This window comes from Chinchilla lanigera, unplaced genomic scaffold, assembly GCF_000276665.1.
Source record: "Chinchilla lanigera isolate Chin_1 unplaced genomic scaffold, ChiLan1.0 scaffold00048, whole genome shotgun sequence".
In the NCBI taxonomy this organism is placed as follows: domain Eukaryota; kingdom Metazoa; phylum Chordata; class Mammalia; order Rodentia; family Chinchillidae; genus Chinchilla; species Chinchilla lanigera.
The window spans coordinates 14,891,984-14,908,821 of NW_004955449.1; the positions used below are offsets into that span (position 1 = coordinate 14,891,984).

The 16,838-nt window shown below is 35.7% G+C and overlaps 1 protein-coding gene across 8 annotated transcripts in view; it reads right to left on the reverse strand.

The window, feature by feature from the left end:
* Positions 1-16,838, reverse strand: part of Pkp4 (plakophilin 4) — a gene marked incomplete at its 5' end in the record, with an annotated part of 214,815 nt that overhangs the window by 56,561 nt on the left and 141,416 nt on the right. For all 8 annotated transcript variants that reach the window (XM_013518711.1, XM_013518713.1, XM_013518710.1 and 5 more), the window contains 1 exon segment: positions 13,923-13,957. In XM_013518711.1, the coding sequence (XP_013374165.1) occupies positions 13,923-13,957 (35 nt within the window).

Below are 16,838 nucleotides of genomic sequence, written 5' to 3' on the forward strand. Positions count from 1 at the left end.
CTGCATTTGTGAATTTTCTATTACAAGTTTTATATTACAAATTTTTACTTGTATTACAAATTTTCTATTATACAGTATTAACATTCTTTTCCAACAATTCTTGAAGGAATTTGTTAACTCTTAGGAAAAATATGTAGAGTGAGTGGGGCTAGAAGAGTCCCAAGGGAGTTGAAAAAAATGTGGAGTTGCAGGCTAGGCAGAAGTCTACCTTTGTCCAGGGAGGGAACATGGGAAAGTGACTTGAAAACAGCAGCAAGTTACAGAGACTGTGAGAGTCAAGTCTTCCTCAACAGGCAAAAATGTAGTATTCAAAAGAAAAAGATATTCAAAGAGGTCATGGTTTTAGTTTTAACACAAAATAAAATGTGGGGTACCAATGCATCAGAGGGTTTGGCAATTGTGCTTATTTAAACTCTTCTTTATCAGTCCTCCTTTTGCCCCACATACACTAAACTCTTCTTTATGAAAAGCTATTTAAATAAGTGATTTTAGAGCAACAGCAAAACATAAGATATGCAACTGCACACTGGTTACCGTAATAAAACATAACAAGGGGCTGGGGATTTAGCTCAGCGGCAAAGCGCCTGCCTGGCAAACGCAAGGTCGTGAGTTCAGTTCCTGGTACCGGAGAAAAACAAAACAAAAGAAAACAAAACAACAACAACAAAAAAACATAACAAAACCAGTATCTCAAAAACAGACAAAACAAAAAAATTACCCTAAAAGTAATATAGTGAGTGACATACCCACTAAATGTTACCACCTGACTTGGCTTCTTTTACTTTTCAATGCAATACTCCAGGAAACACAATACAGAGGAAGGGACACTGAGATGGAAATAAAAAGTAAATTACTAAATTCCCATGTGTGGACAGTCCAATCTGGAGAGCCAAATAAATGGGTTGAGAGAACAGGGCAAAGGTTTTATGCCCCATTTTTAAATAAATACACAAATTAGAGTTGTAAAAAAATTATAAAACAGACTTCTTTGATATAAACTATAAATCAACTAATTTGTACACTATACAGTCATTTTTGTATTTCTATCATGGAGCACGCAATAAATAAATATCTGCAGAGAAAAAAATCCTGAAGTATCTTCTGAGTCATTCAAAGAATGTCAGGGGATTCAACTGTGTTGGTGTTTTGCTTCTTAAACTCCATGTATTCATTATATTATTATGCAAATCTTTTGATAGTCTAAAAAACATCACAAATTGAAAATAAAACTAAAGTATAAGAAAAATGCAGTTTTCAAAATTGTTGTATTATTAGTTTCCTTGAAAACTTGTAATTCACAAATTATATACACACATATATAAATGTATATACATGCAACCTATCTCAGATAAACAGAAAAGCCATTTCCTACTTACTGGGTTAATTATTTCTGATTGTAAAATGGTAAGGGACACATTTATTAACTGTGTGTTATTTATGAAATCTTAGTTTAAGATGTGTGTTTTTTACAACATATATTATGTGTAATAGAAAAGGCACTAGTCAAATTTAACAGAGAAACCACAGAGGGATATAGTATGGGATTAACCATTTTATGATTAATTCCATGACTTATAATTAGAAAGTTATAATTAGAAAGTTATATTGTGATTTAACATGATCAGGACAAGAAATCAAGAGATACTTTATTAAGAGATACTTTATTAAGTAAAAATGGCAAACAGAATATGAATGCTACTTCTTTAATCTGTATACTGAAGAACATACATTAAAGAAAAATCACAAACATATTTTTTGAGACACCCAAAATATACCACAGGGTATTTTCAAACATCAATTAGCTTCTTCCCAGAAAAAGTGTATCTAAAAATATAGAACTTGAACATGTTTCAAGGCAGAACAAAATCTTCATCTGTGTCTAAGACTGGGAGATTATTAGAATCATGGTCCGTCTTTATTTCATCTGAATGCATATATATATATATATGTGTGTGTGTATATATGTGTGTGTGTGTGTATATATATATATGTGTGTGTGTATATATGTGTGTGTGTGTGTATATATATATATGTTCAATTAGAGAAAGTAGAAGCTTGCCTCTAAGGAAAATATTAGCAGCTAAAAGATGTGAGATAGCTATGAAACTGACATATTATCCATCTTAAACTCATAGTAACAGATGAAATATGTCGATTATTTCGTATTTCCTGTGATGTACTTCTCCAAATGCTCAAAGTACATAAATTGTGCTCAGTTAAAAATCCTCAAGAATGTGAAATTATTAAAATGGCTCTGGTTTATCAGAGATTGTCTTGCTGTTTATATTGTATGAAAGAAGAAGTTCTGTACAGTATAAAATCACCATGGAAACAGACCCAGACATCAGTAAGGAGATTTTTAGTGCTATATTCAACCCTGTAACCAGTCTTTCACAGTCCAGCATGTGGCAAGCTCATGGTGAGTTCTCCTCATCAGGGCCTGTTGCTATGGCATTTAGGGATTTGCTCTTATGTAAAGGTAGTATACGGTGTGGGTTTTGGTAGGACTCTTGGGATACTACTAACACATAACAATCTGCAGATGAAACTCTCTTTAAAAGTTTCTCCTAACTCTGGCCTGTGACTTGAGGTTATGCAATTAAACCAAAAAGGGCAATACCTTCTGAAAACTTCCTGTTTGATCATAGGACTCTCATTCCCTCCAGGACCACAGGTGGAGAAGGGAGTCTATTCTCCACAAGGTGCAGAATATTCCAGTACTTCCTATGGCCGAGAAATAAAGGACTGGGCCAAATTCTGGAATACGACCTGGGAGATACAGGACTGCAAAAACATTGCTCTTCTTCAAGACTTCCTATAATGCACAAGATGCATTTCTATAGCAGGGAAACTAATTATCAGAGGGAATGAGGTCACTAAGAAATACTGTTTCACAGTCCAGATGAAAATGGGATGAAAACATGAAGCATAAAACCTTTTTTAAGTACACAGGAGAAAACAGATACTGACTTAATATTAGATACTTGGAATATGTTGACTCAGACATAAACTATATCCACATGCTGATATCTTTTTAAAATTTTTTTGTTTCATAAAATATTGTATTTTTTAAAAGATGGATTTATATGGAAGGAAAGACTTAAGCAAAGGGCAGAAGGCTATGTCTTCTGAAACTATTTCTATTACGTTAATAATAGCTTTAAAATTTTACTCATCTAGAAAATATTATGTGAAAAGCCTTGAAAAATAGAAATCACTAATGAAGTATCTGTTAGTGGGTTTTGAACTGTGCTCTATGAATCAACTAGTGTGTCTTGAAATTCACTGTAAAAGCTTATCTACCTGAGCCCAATTTTGTGGTTCAAGCACAGTTGTATCTGCATAAACTTGTATCATATTGCTTTTATTTCTACAATGACAAATCTGAAAAGTTTTTACTTTTGTACATTACTACAGAGATGCTTTGTTCATAAATATTTTAAAATTTCTGAATTCTATTGAGAATATAAAACCACTGAAATAATTTTCAGAAAAAAACTGAATTTCTATAAATTTCTATAAGTAGTTATATCAAAATAAGTATTAAAATATTTTTAGTCTGGGTCCCAATTAAAATACAGGTGTCATCCATCATAAAATGTTATACTTTACACCTATGAAAAGAAAGCTAAAAAAATAGTTGGAACTTAAAAAAGCACAGCAATGAAAAGAAATAGGTCAGACATAAATTTTCCAACCCCAAGTTTAACAGATAGGTGTTCCAAATGGCCACATGGCTCTTGTTTCTTATAAAGAAAGTTGAAAAACAAAGGACTCATTGTTTTGTAAAAAGTCATTAGACTATGGAAAATATAAGTAAATACTAAAAAGTCACAATAAATATTTTCAAGGACACATTTTATTCCTTTTAAATAGGAGTAAAAAGTACCAAATACAGTGATGGGAATACTTGACAGTGGGAAATACCAGATAACATGGATTTCTTCTGTTATAAAACAAAAACAATCTCTTTAAAAACAATGTAATGATAAAAGATGATACACATTATCAAAAGAGATAAATGGTTCTCCTGAAATGAAGCTTTTCCATATTTTTCTCCTAGTTATCTTTTTGGGTAAGATCGATCAAGATAAAGCTAAATGTGGACTAACTGTGGAGTAAGAATGACTTTGGAGTTATAGTTGGTGCCCTTTCTCATGTTACCCAAAGCAGCATGCGTAAACTGAGAAAATAAGGCTCTGTGTATTGACGAAGTGGTAAAGAAAAAGGAGAGTTTTTTGAAGACAATTTCTATTGTATTTTAGACATTAGACATACGTTTGCCAAAGCAAAACGCTTTGCTGGAAACTTATGTGTGAGTATATGGATATTTCATTGCTGTCACTGAGAAAGTCTGACCCACAGCACTATGGGGGATTTGTTTTAAGAGATACCAAGGTATAAAAAGTCAGCAGATGCTCAAGCCCTTTATAAAAAACAGTTATGCAGCATTTGCACCTGCATGTTTAAATCATCTTTGGTTTACTTGTAGTCCCTAATACGATGTACATGTTATGCGAGTAATTGTTACAGTGATAAGAAAAAGTCTACATATGTTGAGTAGAGATGCAATAACATTTTCTTAGCACATTTTTAAAAGAATATATTCTATCTGCAATTGGTTCAACTTGTGAAGCAAGGGCTAACTCTCCAAGTAATTTTGATTAATAAAAGTTCATTTAACAAAATCCCAAATATGTAGAAAACACAAATTAAGCAATACCTACTGGCTGGGAAAATCATATCACCCATTTCATGATTTATTTTTACTATGTCAGAAATCATTCCCTCAGATTATGGACAACATTTTGCTGGCTTTAATATATCACTCTTATGTATCACTTTAACCTCAATATTTCAAATGCTGCTTGAAATTAAAGTTTTCAAATATATATACAAGTTAAAAGAAAAACATAAACCTTTCCCCATATTTCACAATTATCAACATTATGCCATACATTTATGGAGTATTTATCTTTTTCATCTTTGTTATAGAATTTTATTAACAAATCCCTCAGATTATTTCAGCTCCTAATACTTCCTTATGTATCTCAGTAAGATACAGACATTACAAAAACAATTATTTCATAATGCCCTCTAGAGAGTTCATATTAAAAAAAATTTCCTGGTGTCTCAGAGGTAACTGTTTAGATGGCTTCTGTCAGGCTGAAGTTGGTTCTCTAACCATGTTTCAGTAAAATTGTTGCTTATGTCCTTTAATGTAGACAGGAGCTCTCATTCTCCCTTTCCAAGTTATTCACTGAGGAATGCACAGGTATAAATTGGCGGGCTTCTCTGTCTTTTGAATTTGTCTGATGGCTTTTCATGGTGTCATTTCAATATTACTGACATCAATACTTCCTGTGAACAGAGCTAAAAACTTTGTCAAACACTTGTGGTCAGAATGCTGTATAAAAGGTGTTCTGTAGTTATCATATCACAATTTGCAGAATTGCTAAGATCAACTGGCCAATTCAGGCAATGGTGGCCTGATCTTTCTACTGTCCAGCTCATCATCAACTTTTTTGCTTAATGGTTCTCAACTGTAGTTGAACATGGTAATCGCTTGGTTTGAAGTGTGGATAGAATTTTAAAATAATTGCTGCCTGAGTCCATACACAAAGATTCCAACTGAATCATTTTAAGGTGCAGTCTGAATATTAAGATTTTCAAAAACTCTGGAGATGACTCTAATGTATGTATAAATGAAGTTGAAAACTTACAGGTTTTAGCATTCACTGATGATTTTTGCTTGAGTTAATTACTTCACTGGGGCTTGCAAACAGGTGACTTTTCTAATTCTTGGAAGAAATTCTTTTGGAATATTTTAAGTAGCTAGGATTATTTGTTTACTCTGAAATACAGTTAGTCTATCCGGAACAGGCAGGATAAAATGTTAATTCTTTAATGCTAGTTTACAGACTAAGACACTGGTTCTTAAAGTTTGCACATTTAATCACTTGGTGACTAGTTAAAGACTACCTATATTTGGTTCCCACTTCCCGACTTTTGAATTGCGTAGGATGAAAGCTAGTCATTAAGAGTCAAAGGCCCACAGGAGAATGTAATGTGCAGAAAAGTTTGGAAACCTCTGTAGTGAGATGCTGGAACCCTAACTCCATAAGAACTAATCAAATAATAGAATGGTCAGGGGCATGCTGAAATTTCTATGGAATATTAAGATTGAATGAATAGTTAATAATGAGTTCATTAAATGACTTCTTTGCTTACTCTGGCCCTGAATCTAATGATATAGGGAAATCTGAAACATTTTTGAAAAGCTTAATAACCTATTAAAACTTTAAATATTTATATTCCTATATTCTGGTAATATAATAAGCACAGGTACGAACAACTGGTAGAATAGGTAGAGGTACAGATTATTAAGTCTTTTTGATAGGCAATGTAATAGTATTTATCAATATAAAAATGAAGGCATTTTTGTCCAAGCAGTTCCACTTACAGAAATCTATTTGACAAAGACACTAAGATGTGCAGAGAAAATCTTACCACTGTGAAAAACTGGGAAAAAAACCAAAATATATACTCATAAGGGGTGGGTTATATATAAAATTTCCAAACAATGAAAACTACTCCGTCATTAAAAAAGGAGTGCATCTTTACATAGACAATAAACAGAAAGTCTTATACTGCTGTTAAAGAAAAAACCCTAAGCCACAGAATAATGTACGGTGTATGCTAATTTGTACTGAACCAAATTCAAATGTGTGTGAATATTCACAGACACACAGAGTTTAGCTGGTGTATCTTATTCTAGGTTTTCTTTTATACATTATGTGTGTATTTACAGACATGGGAGGGAATGGTCATGGAATGGGAAATTTTAGAAATGAAGCAATTTTTTACCTTTTACCTCATATGCTTCTCAAGTTTTGACTTTTTAAAAAACTGAAGCATTGTCTACCTTTTGTAATAAAACATTAAAAAGGCAGCTACCACTTGAGAGTGGCAACCTGGAAAATAGTACTGCATCTGTGGCAGGAAGGCTGTTTGACCTGCCTATGTCACCACATGGCCTGCAAAAAATAAGGTAGATGGGCAAAACTTGGACTCCAAAGTTGGCGTTCGAAGAACTTCTTATCCCTCCTGGTTTTTAGAAGAGAAGCAGGTGAGACATTTTACATTATTTTTGTACTTTGTATAGTTTATAGACATAATAAATCATAACATTCAAATTTGTCAATAAAAGAACACTCTTTGATACATGATTGTGGATCTAATAGTCTTATGATTATGCTCAATATAACATCACTTCATATTGTATTTGCTTTATAAATTCAGTACATTTCTACTGAAGCATAAAGTATTCCCATTTAAGTTCATGTCTTATCTCATGATGTGCTGATGCTTTTTTTGTGTTGCAAATTACTTGCTCCAGATGGAGGAAAAAAGATAAATTAACTTAAAGCTAGTCTTTCATTTATATTCAGTGTGTGTGTGTGTGTGTGTGTGTGAAGCTCTTCCCGGTGGCAGACATTTTTATCAATACATTTAGACACAAAAGTTAAATATATAAACAAAAGACAAAGCCTACCTCTATAGCCTTAAATTGAGCAGCATCCATAACTACTAACGTCAGTGCAAACAATTTTAACATGGATAGCATGTAAAATCATGGCATTTCAACACAATAAATGCAGTACTGTGAAGGTAAATAGTTTAAAATTTCTATTTTAATGCAATCTTCCTTCCTTTCTGAATTTACTGTCAAACATCAAAACTCCTTACTGCATGGAATTGCTAATGCTTTCTCTCCTATTCATCCAAATCTATTAATCCCTAATACCTTCTGGGCCAACCAGAAATTTCTCCCCCCTTTATTATCTTGCGTCTTTTGCTAACTGGTTGCTTTATTAGAGACTCATCATTTTTGGCTTTCTAAATTTCCTACCTATGAGTACCAGTGACCCATTACTTAGTTAACATTCATCAATTTCGTGCACATTTTCTTCTTCTGGGAGTGGTGTCAGTGTTAAAAACAACAGGCTGGACTGTCTGGCAGGTGGGGACAGCTCACTGCCTCCCAGCTCAGCACCGTGGGATGCTGCTGGTCTGCTTTGCAGGAAAAGGGAGGTAGGATTCTGAAGCTGATTTCTCTCCCTTGCACTTTGCACAGGAGTACTCAATTTGGCAACTTCTCAGATGATAGTAATCTCCCACTCCCCCGAACAGAAAAGCTGTGAAATTGTGACTTGTAGCAAATTCTACTTCAGAGGATATGGCTGGAAGATTTAAGTACCAACCAACAATCACCTTGACAAAAGGACTCAATCTTTGGTGTTAAGATACACCTACCATCTTTTTGGTGGGGAGCATACACTGTTACAGTTATTTTCATGACTAAATTGGTCTAACTTATTTCCCCTTAAAAGGGAACTAAAGGGTTGGGGCTGCAACTCAGTGGTAGAGTGCTTACCTAGCATGTGTGCACCCTGGGTCCAATCTCTAAGATCACAAAACGAAACCAAAACCCAAAACAAACAAATAAAAATCCTACTAAATCCATGGGCTTCTTTACTCGAATGATATTCCATACAGTATGTTTCATCATGGAGATTATACTTGCATTCTCACTTCCCTCCGGGCTCTACCTATTATTCTAATATATGTCTTGCATATTTTTAATGTTTATTTTCTATTCCATATGTATTTTCTGAATAGAAACTATAGAAAACAGAAGTACCTCAAACTTTGAAGGCATGTAAGATTATACACATATGAAATATTATAAGAAGTAAAGAAGTGAACAATGAAAAATGTCACACAAGACAGAAGGGAACATGAAAAAACTCCTTCGTGAGCAGAAAAAACAAGGTTATTAGAAACATGAAGCTAAAGAGAAGAAGTTGAGATACAAAACAATGAACTTTACTCATAAAAGACAAGAAGTTGTGCACTTACGTTTTAGAAAGCAAATACCTAACATCTGTAAGCTAGAAAATGTAAAATACTGAAGAGAGAGGGCAAAAAGCAAGCTACTGATAAAGCAAAACTGTAAGTAATACACACTGGAGAGAATAAAAATGTTTGGTAGACTTGGCAGCTCTTCCTCATTCTTTGGGAAGAATCTCTTTCAGTTCCCACACTTAAAAAAGTTTGGCTTTTTATTTTCAAACTGCCCAGCATCCCTAGTACAGGCGAAAGAACTAACCATCCATGAAAAACAAGCAAGCTGGATTCTCCTAAACCAAATTATAAAGAAATGGAAATCTCTGCCTAGGGCACTTAAAGTTCTTCCTTAGAAAATGATGATGCAGTAAGTTAGAAACAAATTCAACATCTGGACTCAGTTTTTGGCATTTCCACAAAATATAATATCCTGAAGACACCAGAGCAGGCAGGGATCTCCCCTAGGCAGTGATCAGCACCTCACTACCAATTTTCCTTCTTGCTTTTCTAAGCTTTTCAAATGGAATTTGTAAAATTTTTTAAAAGGGAGAAAAAAGGCAGAGAAATTGTCAGCAAGTAAATGCCCAAAATGTAAAAGAAAAATGAGAACAATAGGCCTCCAATCCTAACTCCTTTCATGTGGTTCTTTCTTACACAGGAAACCAAGAAAATGAATAAAGACATGCCTTTTGTCAAGTCCTAGCCTATGGATAGTGTTCCTTTTAAATATTTTTTTTTTTTTTCATATTTAGGCTTCCTGTGGCTCATTCTAAGTAGGACTGTCTAATCTAAATCAAGCTGATTTTTATGTTACATTTTGTACCCCTGCACACAGAATATAAAGAAAAACATTAAGCTTTATAGGAAGAAGTAGTAGCAAAACCGCTATCCGAGTAACACTGCAACTTGTAAAGGGCATCTATCTGTGTCTACTATAAAAAGAAACATGAAAGAAATCAGAAACTCTTTTAGTCACTGAATTGGTCTTCAATTTTTCATCCTTTCTAACTGTATCTTATTGTCATGGTTGTCATTTAGATACTATAAGTAAAGATGAAAAGCAGGGGCTGGGGTTTTAGCTCAGTGGCACAGCGCCTGCCTGGCAAGCACGAGGTCCTGAGTTTGATTCCTGGTAAGGCGGGGGGAGCAGGCAAATTTAAGAAAAAAATGCATCAATACAGTAGTTAAAATATTAGAAAGTGCAGGTAAAAAAGATTTTGCTACTGCATTTGGAAGTTAAAGTTCTTTCCTCTCTCCTCAAAAGAAAACAAGGATAGATAAATGTAACTCCTAAGTTTAAATATGAGTTTTGGGTAGTTGTGCTCTGAGAATAACAAGAAAATAGGCAGTTTTTAAGGTGAATTATGGTCAAAAATAAACACTGAAGTTGTACCTCCTACCACTAATGTATTTGAGTTATTTGGGCACCATTTAATCATTCTGCATTTAATTTAAAATATACTTGTTTGCCTAATATATATTCTACTCTTTTTTCTGTACTTAATACATTAGGAACCTGATTACATAGCCTCTTAGAGCAATGAAAAGTGATTTGACAAATTAATTTAATGAAAAATACTAAACACATAGTAGTATGTGTGCTACTCAGCTATGACAAAAATCCTGAAGATGCTTTGGTCAATGTACGGAGAAGCGGGTAGAAACGATGTCAAGGTCAGAGAGATTTCATCCCCTATGATGTGTCGTCATAATCAAGGCAGGCTTTCTAGACACTGCAGATTAATAAGTACATGCAGTGCCTCTCTGGCTTCTGAGGTTGGTGGTTAAAACATCCACAACTGCCGTTTCCAGCTCAGCCCAGCCAGTGCAGATTGCCGTGCGTCAGGAGGAGCACTAGCGGAGAAACCAGATGTCCGTCCAGCACCGCTTAGATGGCAGTTCTGGCAGGGGCTGCATCTTCTTCCTGTTTCCATGGAATGCTAAATAACTCCTCCCCTCACCCTACTCACACCCCCATCCCCACCTGTACTCTAGCTCCAGGACTTGGACAAAACCACCTATCCCTTTGCCTCTGCAGTCTTAGGGAGGTAGCAGCTTCCAGGCATCACTGATCCTTGGAGCCTATTAAATCTCTCAAATCTTTCAGCCCACACTTTCACAAGTAGAAATCTACTGCATCAAATTCCCTATATTGAACTACCTAGCATGAGGTCTGCTTTTTCAACCACACCCTTACTGGTAGACACAGCTATCACCCTTGGCCTACAAAGAACTCTTACCCATCAAACACCCTCCAATAAAAAAGAAAAAAGCAATCTATAGGGTATGTTTATCTTTTCTAGGTATTTAAAAGTACAAATAACACTACTGGGGGACTGTGGAAGGATCAATCTCATATACCTGGAAGGTGGAAAAATTAATACAGTACAACCTTTTGAGAAGCAAGATGGTTACATATAGCAAAAGCCTTAAATTTAAACCACAAAAAAATCTGAAGTGTGCAATTTAAATGGGTAGACTGCATGCTGTGTGAATAATGTCTCATTAAAGTTATTATACTAAAAAGAACAAAAAAGCTGGAAGAACAGTAAAGTTAAATTCACATCATATGTGTTAAATTTGTAATTAAAAAGAAACCTGCAACAGTGTAGTAAATGTCCTAGTAGTTAGGCTACAAAGGTTTATGTGTGCTGTTGAGTCAAGGGAAGAAAGAAGGTTCTCTGGAGTTTAAAAAACTTGTAATTTTTGTGTACATGTTAAAATAGGCATAGTTACTAAATTAAAATATTCACCTTATTTACTCATTAGCTATATTTATTTCTACTTGCTAAGGATTTGGGCATTTTCTAGGCCTGAAGCACAGGGAAAAGGAAACTTCCCAAGGTGTGGAACTTAGTTGTCAAGCTGAGGACTACACACTCAGACATTCCTCTAACGTGTGAAGCACTATTTACTATTCATTCACATATGCACGTATTATTCATCCACTCAGGGGTGGATGAGCAGGGTCCCCCCTAGAGTCACTGGAAAACTTCAGTGGAAAGGGCAGGCTCCCACATGCTATGACAAGGGGGAGGAGCTACACTGTGCTCTCAACCGACTCCCTCCGTCAGGCTTAGTCAAGTTTCAGGTGAGTTTCTCAATCCTCCAGGAATAAAAAAGCAGCAGATTACTCTTGCACAGACTGCTCTTCAGAGTGTCAGTCTTGTGGTCTAACTCCCTTCTCCACAAGCACTCTGGCCCATATGGCTGAACGTCATAATTGATTTACATGGAGCTATCAGTTTAACAGGAGTTTTTCTTCACAGTAGAGGTTTTCTTTACCAATCACATTCAGAAACGCTTACAGCATGTTTTCACTTCCAACACATCCTCAAGTACCTACAGGGCACTTCTAAGCCCAGTGCTTCCTTGTGACTCTCCCAGTTGTTTGACACTGCCACTATTCTCCCACACCCAAAACATCAAGTTTGTCATTTTCTTCCACCAGCCCCAAATGAGCCTCTAAATCCATAGGAATTGTCCAGGTCAGCTTTTAAACACCAAATTCTACAGTAAGCTTTCAGTTGATCTTTCTTGCCTCTAATTTTTCCTTCTCCAGTTCAAAATTCAGCCGCTCACCTTGAGGGTGAAGTTACATGAATTTTGCTGGAAGTAATTTCAGGGTCTCCTAATGACCACTGAGAGAGTCAAGGACGCAGGTACTTACAAATTTGACCTGACCAGCCGGCTAGGCGTTGCACATCTTATCACCTCCCAAACCAGTTTTATACGTTCTCATGTGACATTTCCATTGTCTCACCTCCTGCCAATAACAATGCCCTCTCCACAGTCTGGTCACCCTGGTGGACCAGATGGGCTCCACGCCCATCTTCTCTGCACAGCTATCTCAGAAGTGGACCATCCATTTGTAACAAGGCTCCCCACATAATAATTATCTGGAAGCTAATCATGCATTATTTTGTGGTGTATCTTTCTTTGTATGAAACTGTTTTTTCTAAGTGTTATAGTTAGATAGCTTTCACATGTCTTGGCTACATCAACAGTTTGAACAATGCGTTGCTTGGGAACAGTTCCTCTGTAAAACAGCAGAGTATCTTGTATGCACTCTAAACAGCTCCAGGAACTTTAGAGACTAGGTACTTTGTGGTCCCTCAATTCCAGCTTTGTGAAAAGTCCCATTCAGACATCAAGGCCTACCTGATTCCAGTATGCGTAACACAGCTAGCACTTTCCTTTATGTTGTATGCTCCATAGGATGGCTTGGGGAAAGGGAAAAATGCATGCCGTGCTATCAGTATCTGCCAAGTGATGTGGGTGCTCAGTAAATATTCACTAAACGTAGACTGTGCATAAAGATATCCAATATTTGTGATAATGGCTCCCAATGCAATTTATCCTTTGCACATGGCAAATTAAGGGTAAAAGATAAAGAGACTACACTGAAAACTTCCAGGCATATTAGACTATAATCTTAGGAGCTACGGATACTCTACATGGGATACATAAAAAAAAGAAATACTTAAGACAACTCTTCTGAGTATGAGAAACAGTGAAAAGAAAGATTGTACTTGTAAAAGTGATTAGTGAGCATTCCCAGATTGTGCAATAAGCTGTTCCAAAGTCATCCTGTTTCGTTATGATGGAAAATATTTTTTCAACTATAGAGCTGGTGTTACAATGTTGCTGTCCTATGTTCAGTGTGGTGCTGCATGCCTGTAATCCCAGCACTTGGGAGGCTGAGGCAGAAGGATTACTGCAAATTCGAGGCCAGCCTGGGCTATATTGCAGTAAGATCAAGGTCAACTTGACCTACACAGTGAGACCCTGTCTCAAAACACAAAAACAAAAATCTGTCCAATACTTTCTTTATAATTGACACATGCAAATCTATTCAATTATGTTAAAAATTAAGCATAGTAAGAACCACTATTTCAGAGTAGCTCAATATTATCACTCTCAAAGGCTTTACTAAAAGTAAAATAGAGTAAGTCATTGTTTTTATGTATGGTTGTAAGACACAAATATTTTTATATAACAGAAAAACATACCTGTTGATCTCCAAGGAAATGACTTCTCAGTTGAACTAGAGAAAAGGGGAAAAAAATGAAACATTTATTTTCTTTGTTATAAAATTTAGTGAACTTGTTTTGCAAATAACATTTTAATTTGCACATGTAAGAATATTAAAACCTAAATAAAATTTAAAATTACTTCTCAAAACAAAATTTTAAATAGTGCCTAACCTCCCACATCAACTTGGGACAAAATCATATACTTGGAAATTAAGACATTATATGGTAACAAAAATTTCCCTGAAGCAGATAAAATAGCATAACTAAGTATGATACTCACGGTACTTGTATGATGTACTACTAACTAACATGAAAACCACATTTATAACACACACATTTTTAAAAAATCCAAAGGTATTATTTAGTTCATTTACTTTTCTTATTTCTAAGAAAAGCCATTAGATACTCCAACTGACACAAAAGTTAACAGGGTCAGTTTTGAACTGAGAATTGCCTTATAAAATTTAAATTGTATCACAAAAGTTTATACATGTATATACACTGTGCCTAGAAAGTCTAAAAGATAAAAAGCAAGTGCTATCAATTATTTCTGTGGGGCAGGAACAGGATTTTTAAAAAACGTATTTTTTTTTAACATCAGAAAATAAAACTTATTCTAGTATTTTTGGAGTACTTATGCTATTTAAGCCAAAGAGGTCCAACTGTGGGCATGAAGAAACACTGTAAAACAAAGGTCTTGAAATCAATAAATGGATTAATCCTTTTAGTGCTTTAGTTCTAAGATTTTAAATTTTTGTTAATTCCTTGGTTTATTGTAGGTCATTAAAGGGTTAATGTGACCCCTGCCGGTTGACAGCCCTAGATTCAGGGAGGCCTCCCTGAACTTCAGTTTTGTGAGTGACCTGCCTTTTCTTCATCACAGGCACAGTGGTTCAGACTCCAGGGCCTTGAACTACCCGCATGCAGGGGGACCTGCTCCTGATGAATGCAGTCAATCAGTTCATGGTAATCTCCAGAGCAATGGTGATGCTCCTTTATCTAATGCACTCATAACTGCTTTCGGAGGGGACTGAAGAAGGGAAAGTGAGAACTTGGTCAAACAGCATATCTGCCTTGCTCTTGCCGGTAGCTCACCCCTCTCTGTGGCTCCAAACATGCTTCCCTACACTGAATTTCAGTTTCTTTTCGATTTGCTTTCGCTATTTAATTCTATTCTCTCAATTACTTTCTAAGTACTAAGATTTATATTACCCAGCTGTGTTCCTATCAAAATGATCATACTTTATGTAAATGTCAAAATATATGGTAAATCAAAATCCTACCCAGAAATGTTACTAATGTACTCCAGGCTTCTTGGGAATATTATGGAGGTTTATTATCTACTGAGCTTAAAATTTATTTAACTTCAGTGAAATAACTTTACACAATTTATCTCTGAAATTATAAGTCATAGAATATAATTATAGCTAATTATAATGTAATATGATTCTCATACTGGGCAAGGGGTATGGCTGTTTTGCTCATCTCAAGTGTCTAGGATGCTGCCTGGCACACAGAAGGCTCTTAATGTATATTGTTGTTACCATATAAACTGAAAAGGGCTTTCGGCACCAAAATGCAGTAAGACAGGCCTAGGTGAAGGCTTTGTTAAAAGTAATTTTCCCTATTCTGTTTAGGTAAAAGATATAAATGATCAGGAAAGTAAGCTAATAATGAGGTCTAAAAATAAGCAAAAACTTTCACAGAATATTGTGAATACCATGTATGCTGGCCAATTGCCTTCACACTAAGTTCTATAATGCTGCCTAATAATTGCTCATTATATGTTATTCAGAAGGGTCTATTTCCCTTTTGAACTACTCACTTAAATGACTCTCAAATTGTTCACTATGCTGAGATTCAGGGATTTAGAATAAATACATGGAAGTTTGAAATGCTGTTTTAACTTACTGAGTGCAACCTACTCTTTTTCAAAGGACAATTAAAGGCAGCTTCGAGTTAAAAACTCAGGCTTATTTCCTCCGTTTTCTTTGGTTCCTAGCAACACTTCCCCACTTTACACGGCTGTCAACAGCGTGTCTGCAGGCACTGTGCCCACAAGCAACTCCACTCTGCTTCCCCTCACTGCTCTTCTGAAGATGCCAAGCACCTTGTGGTCCAGGAGGTCCCACGGGAATGTGAAACACTTAGAAATAGAAGAACTGAAGCATCCACGATAACTTTGTACCTATAGGAAGACGTACTCATAGTTTCTAATAACTAAATTATCAGCAACCTTTTAGAAGGAAGCCAGTTCCCAAGTTTAGGACTCTCTGGTCAGACCATGAAAAACAAAAGCAAGTTCATTAGCAAATTATTGAAGTAATTTATTCTAATCTAAAACGTTATGTTTTATGCTTTCATCAGAATATTACATAAAAATATGTAGATCTTTGTAAAGTTCTACATACTCATGAAAATCTTTTTCACTCACAGATACACATGGACACTTATGACTGTGCAATGTGTTTGAAAATACTCTATTTTGGGCTTCTGCCATAGCATAAACCAGGAAACTTACCTGCTCATAACACGCCCTACAGCACAGGCAGGCCAGGTGAGGGCCCACAAGAAGCCAAATGAGAAGGCAGTGGCCTCCTAAGCATTTGCAGTTGACGTGGAGGTGGCAGTGTAGATAATTTGTGGACACCAAGATCCCAGAATTTGGCTCTTGAGGTCTTCCTAGAGATTCTATAAGTTGACACCCAATATCTTTCAAAAAGCTCCTTTTCCACTTACACGAACCAGAGAGGATTCTATTATTTGCAACTAAAAATCCTCACTGGAGGGAGTTCTCATAAAACAAACACAAGGGGTCCTCTGAATGAGCCAAAGCCTTAGTTCTGAGCTGCAGACCACAATTGCAACTACATACTGGATAGTTAACACACT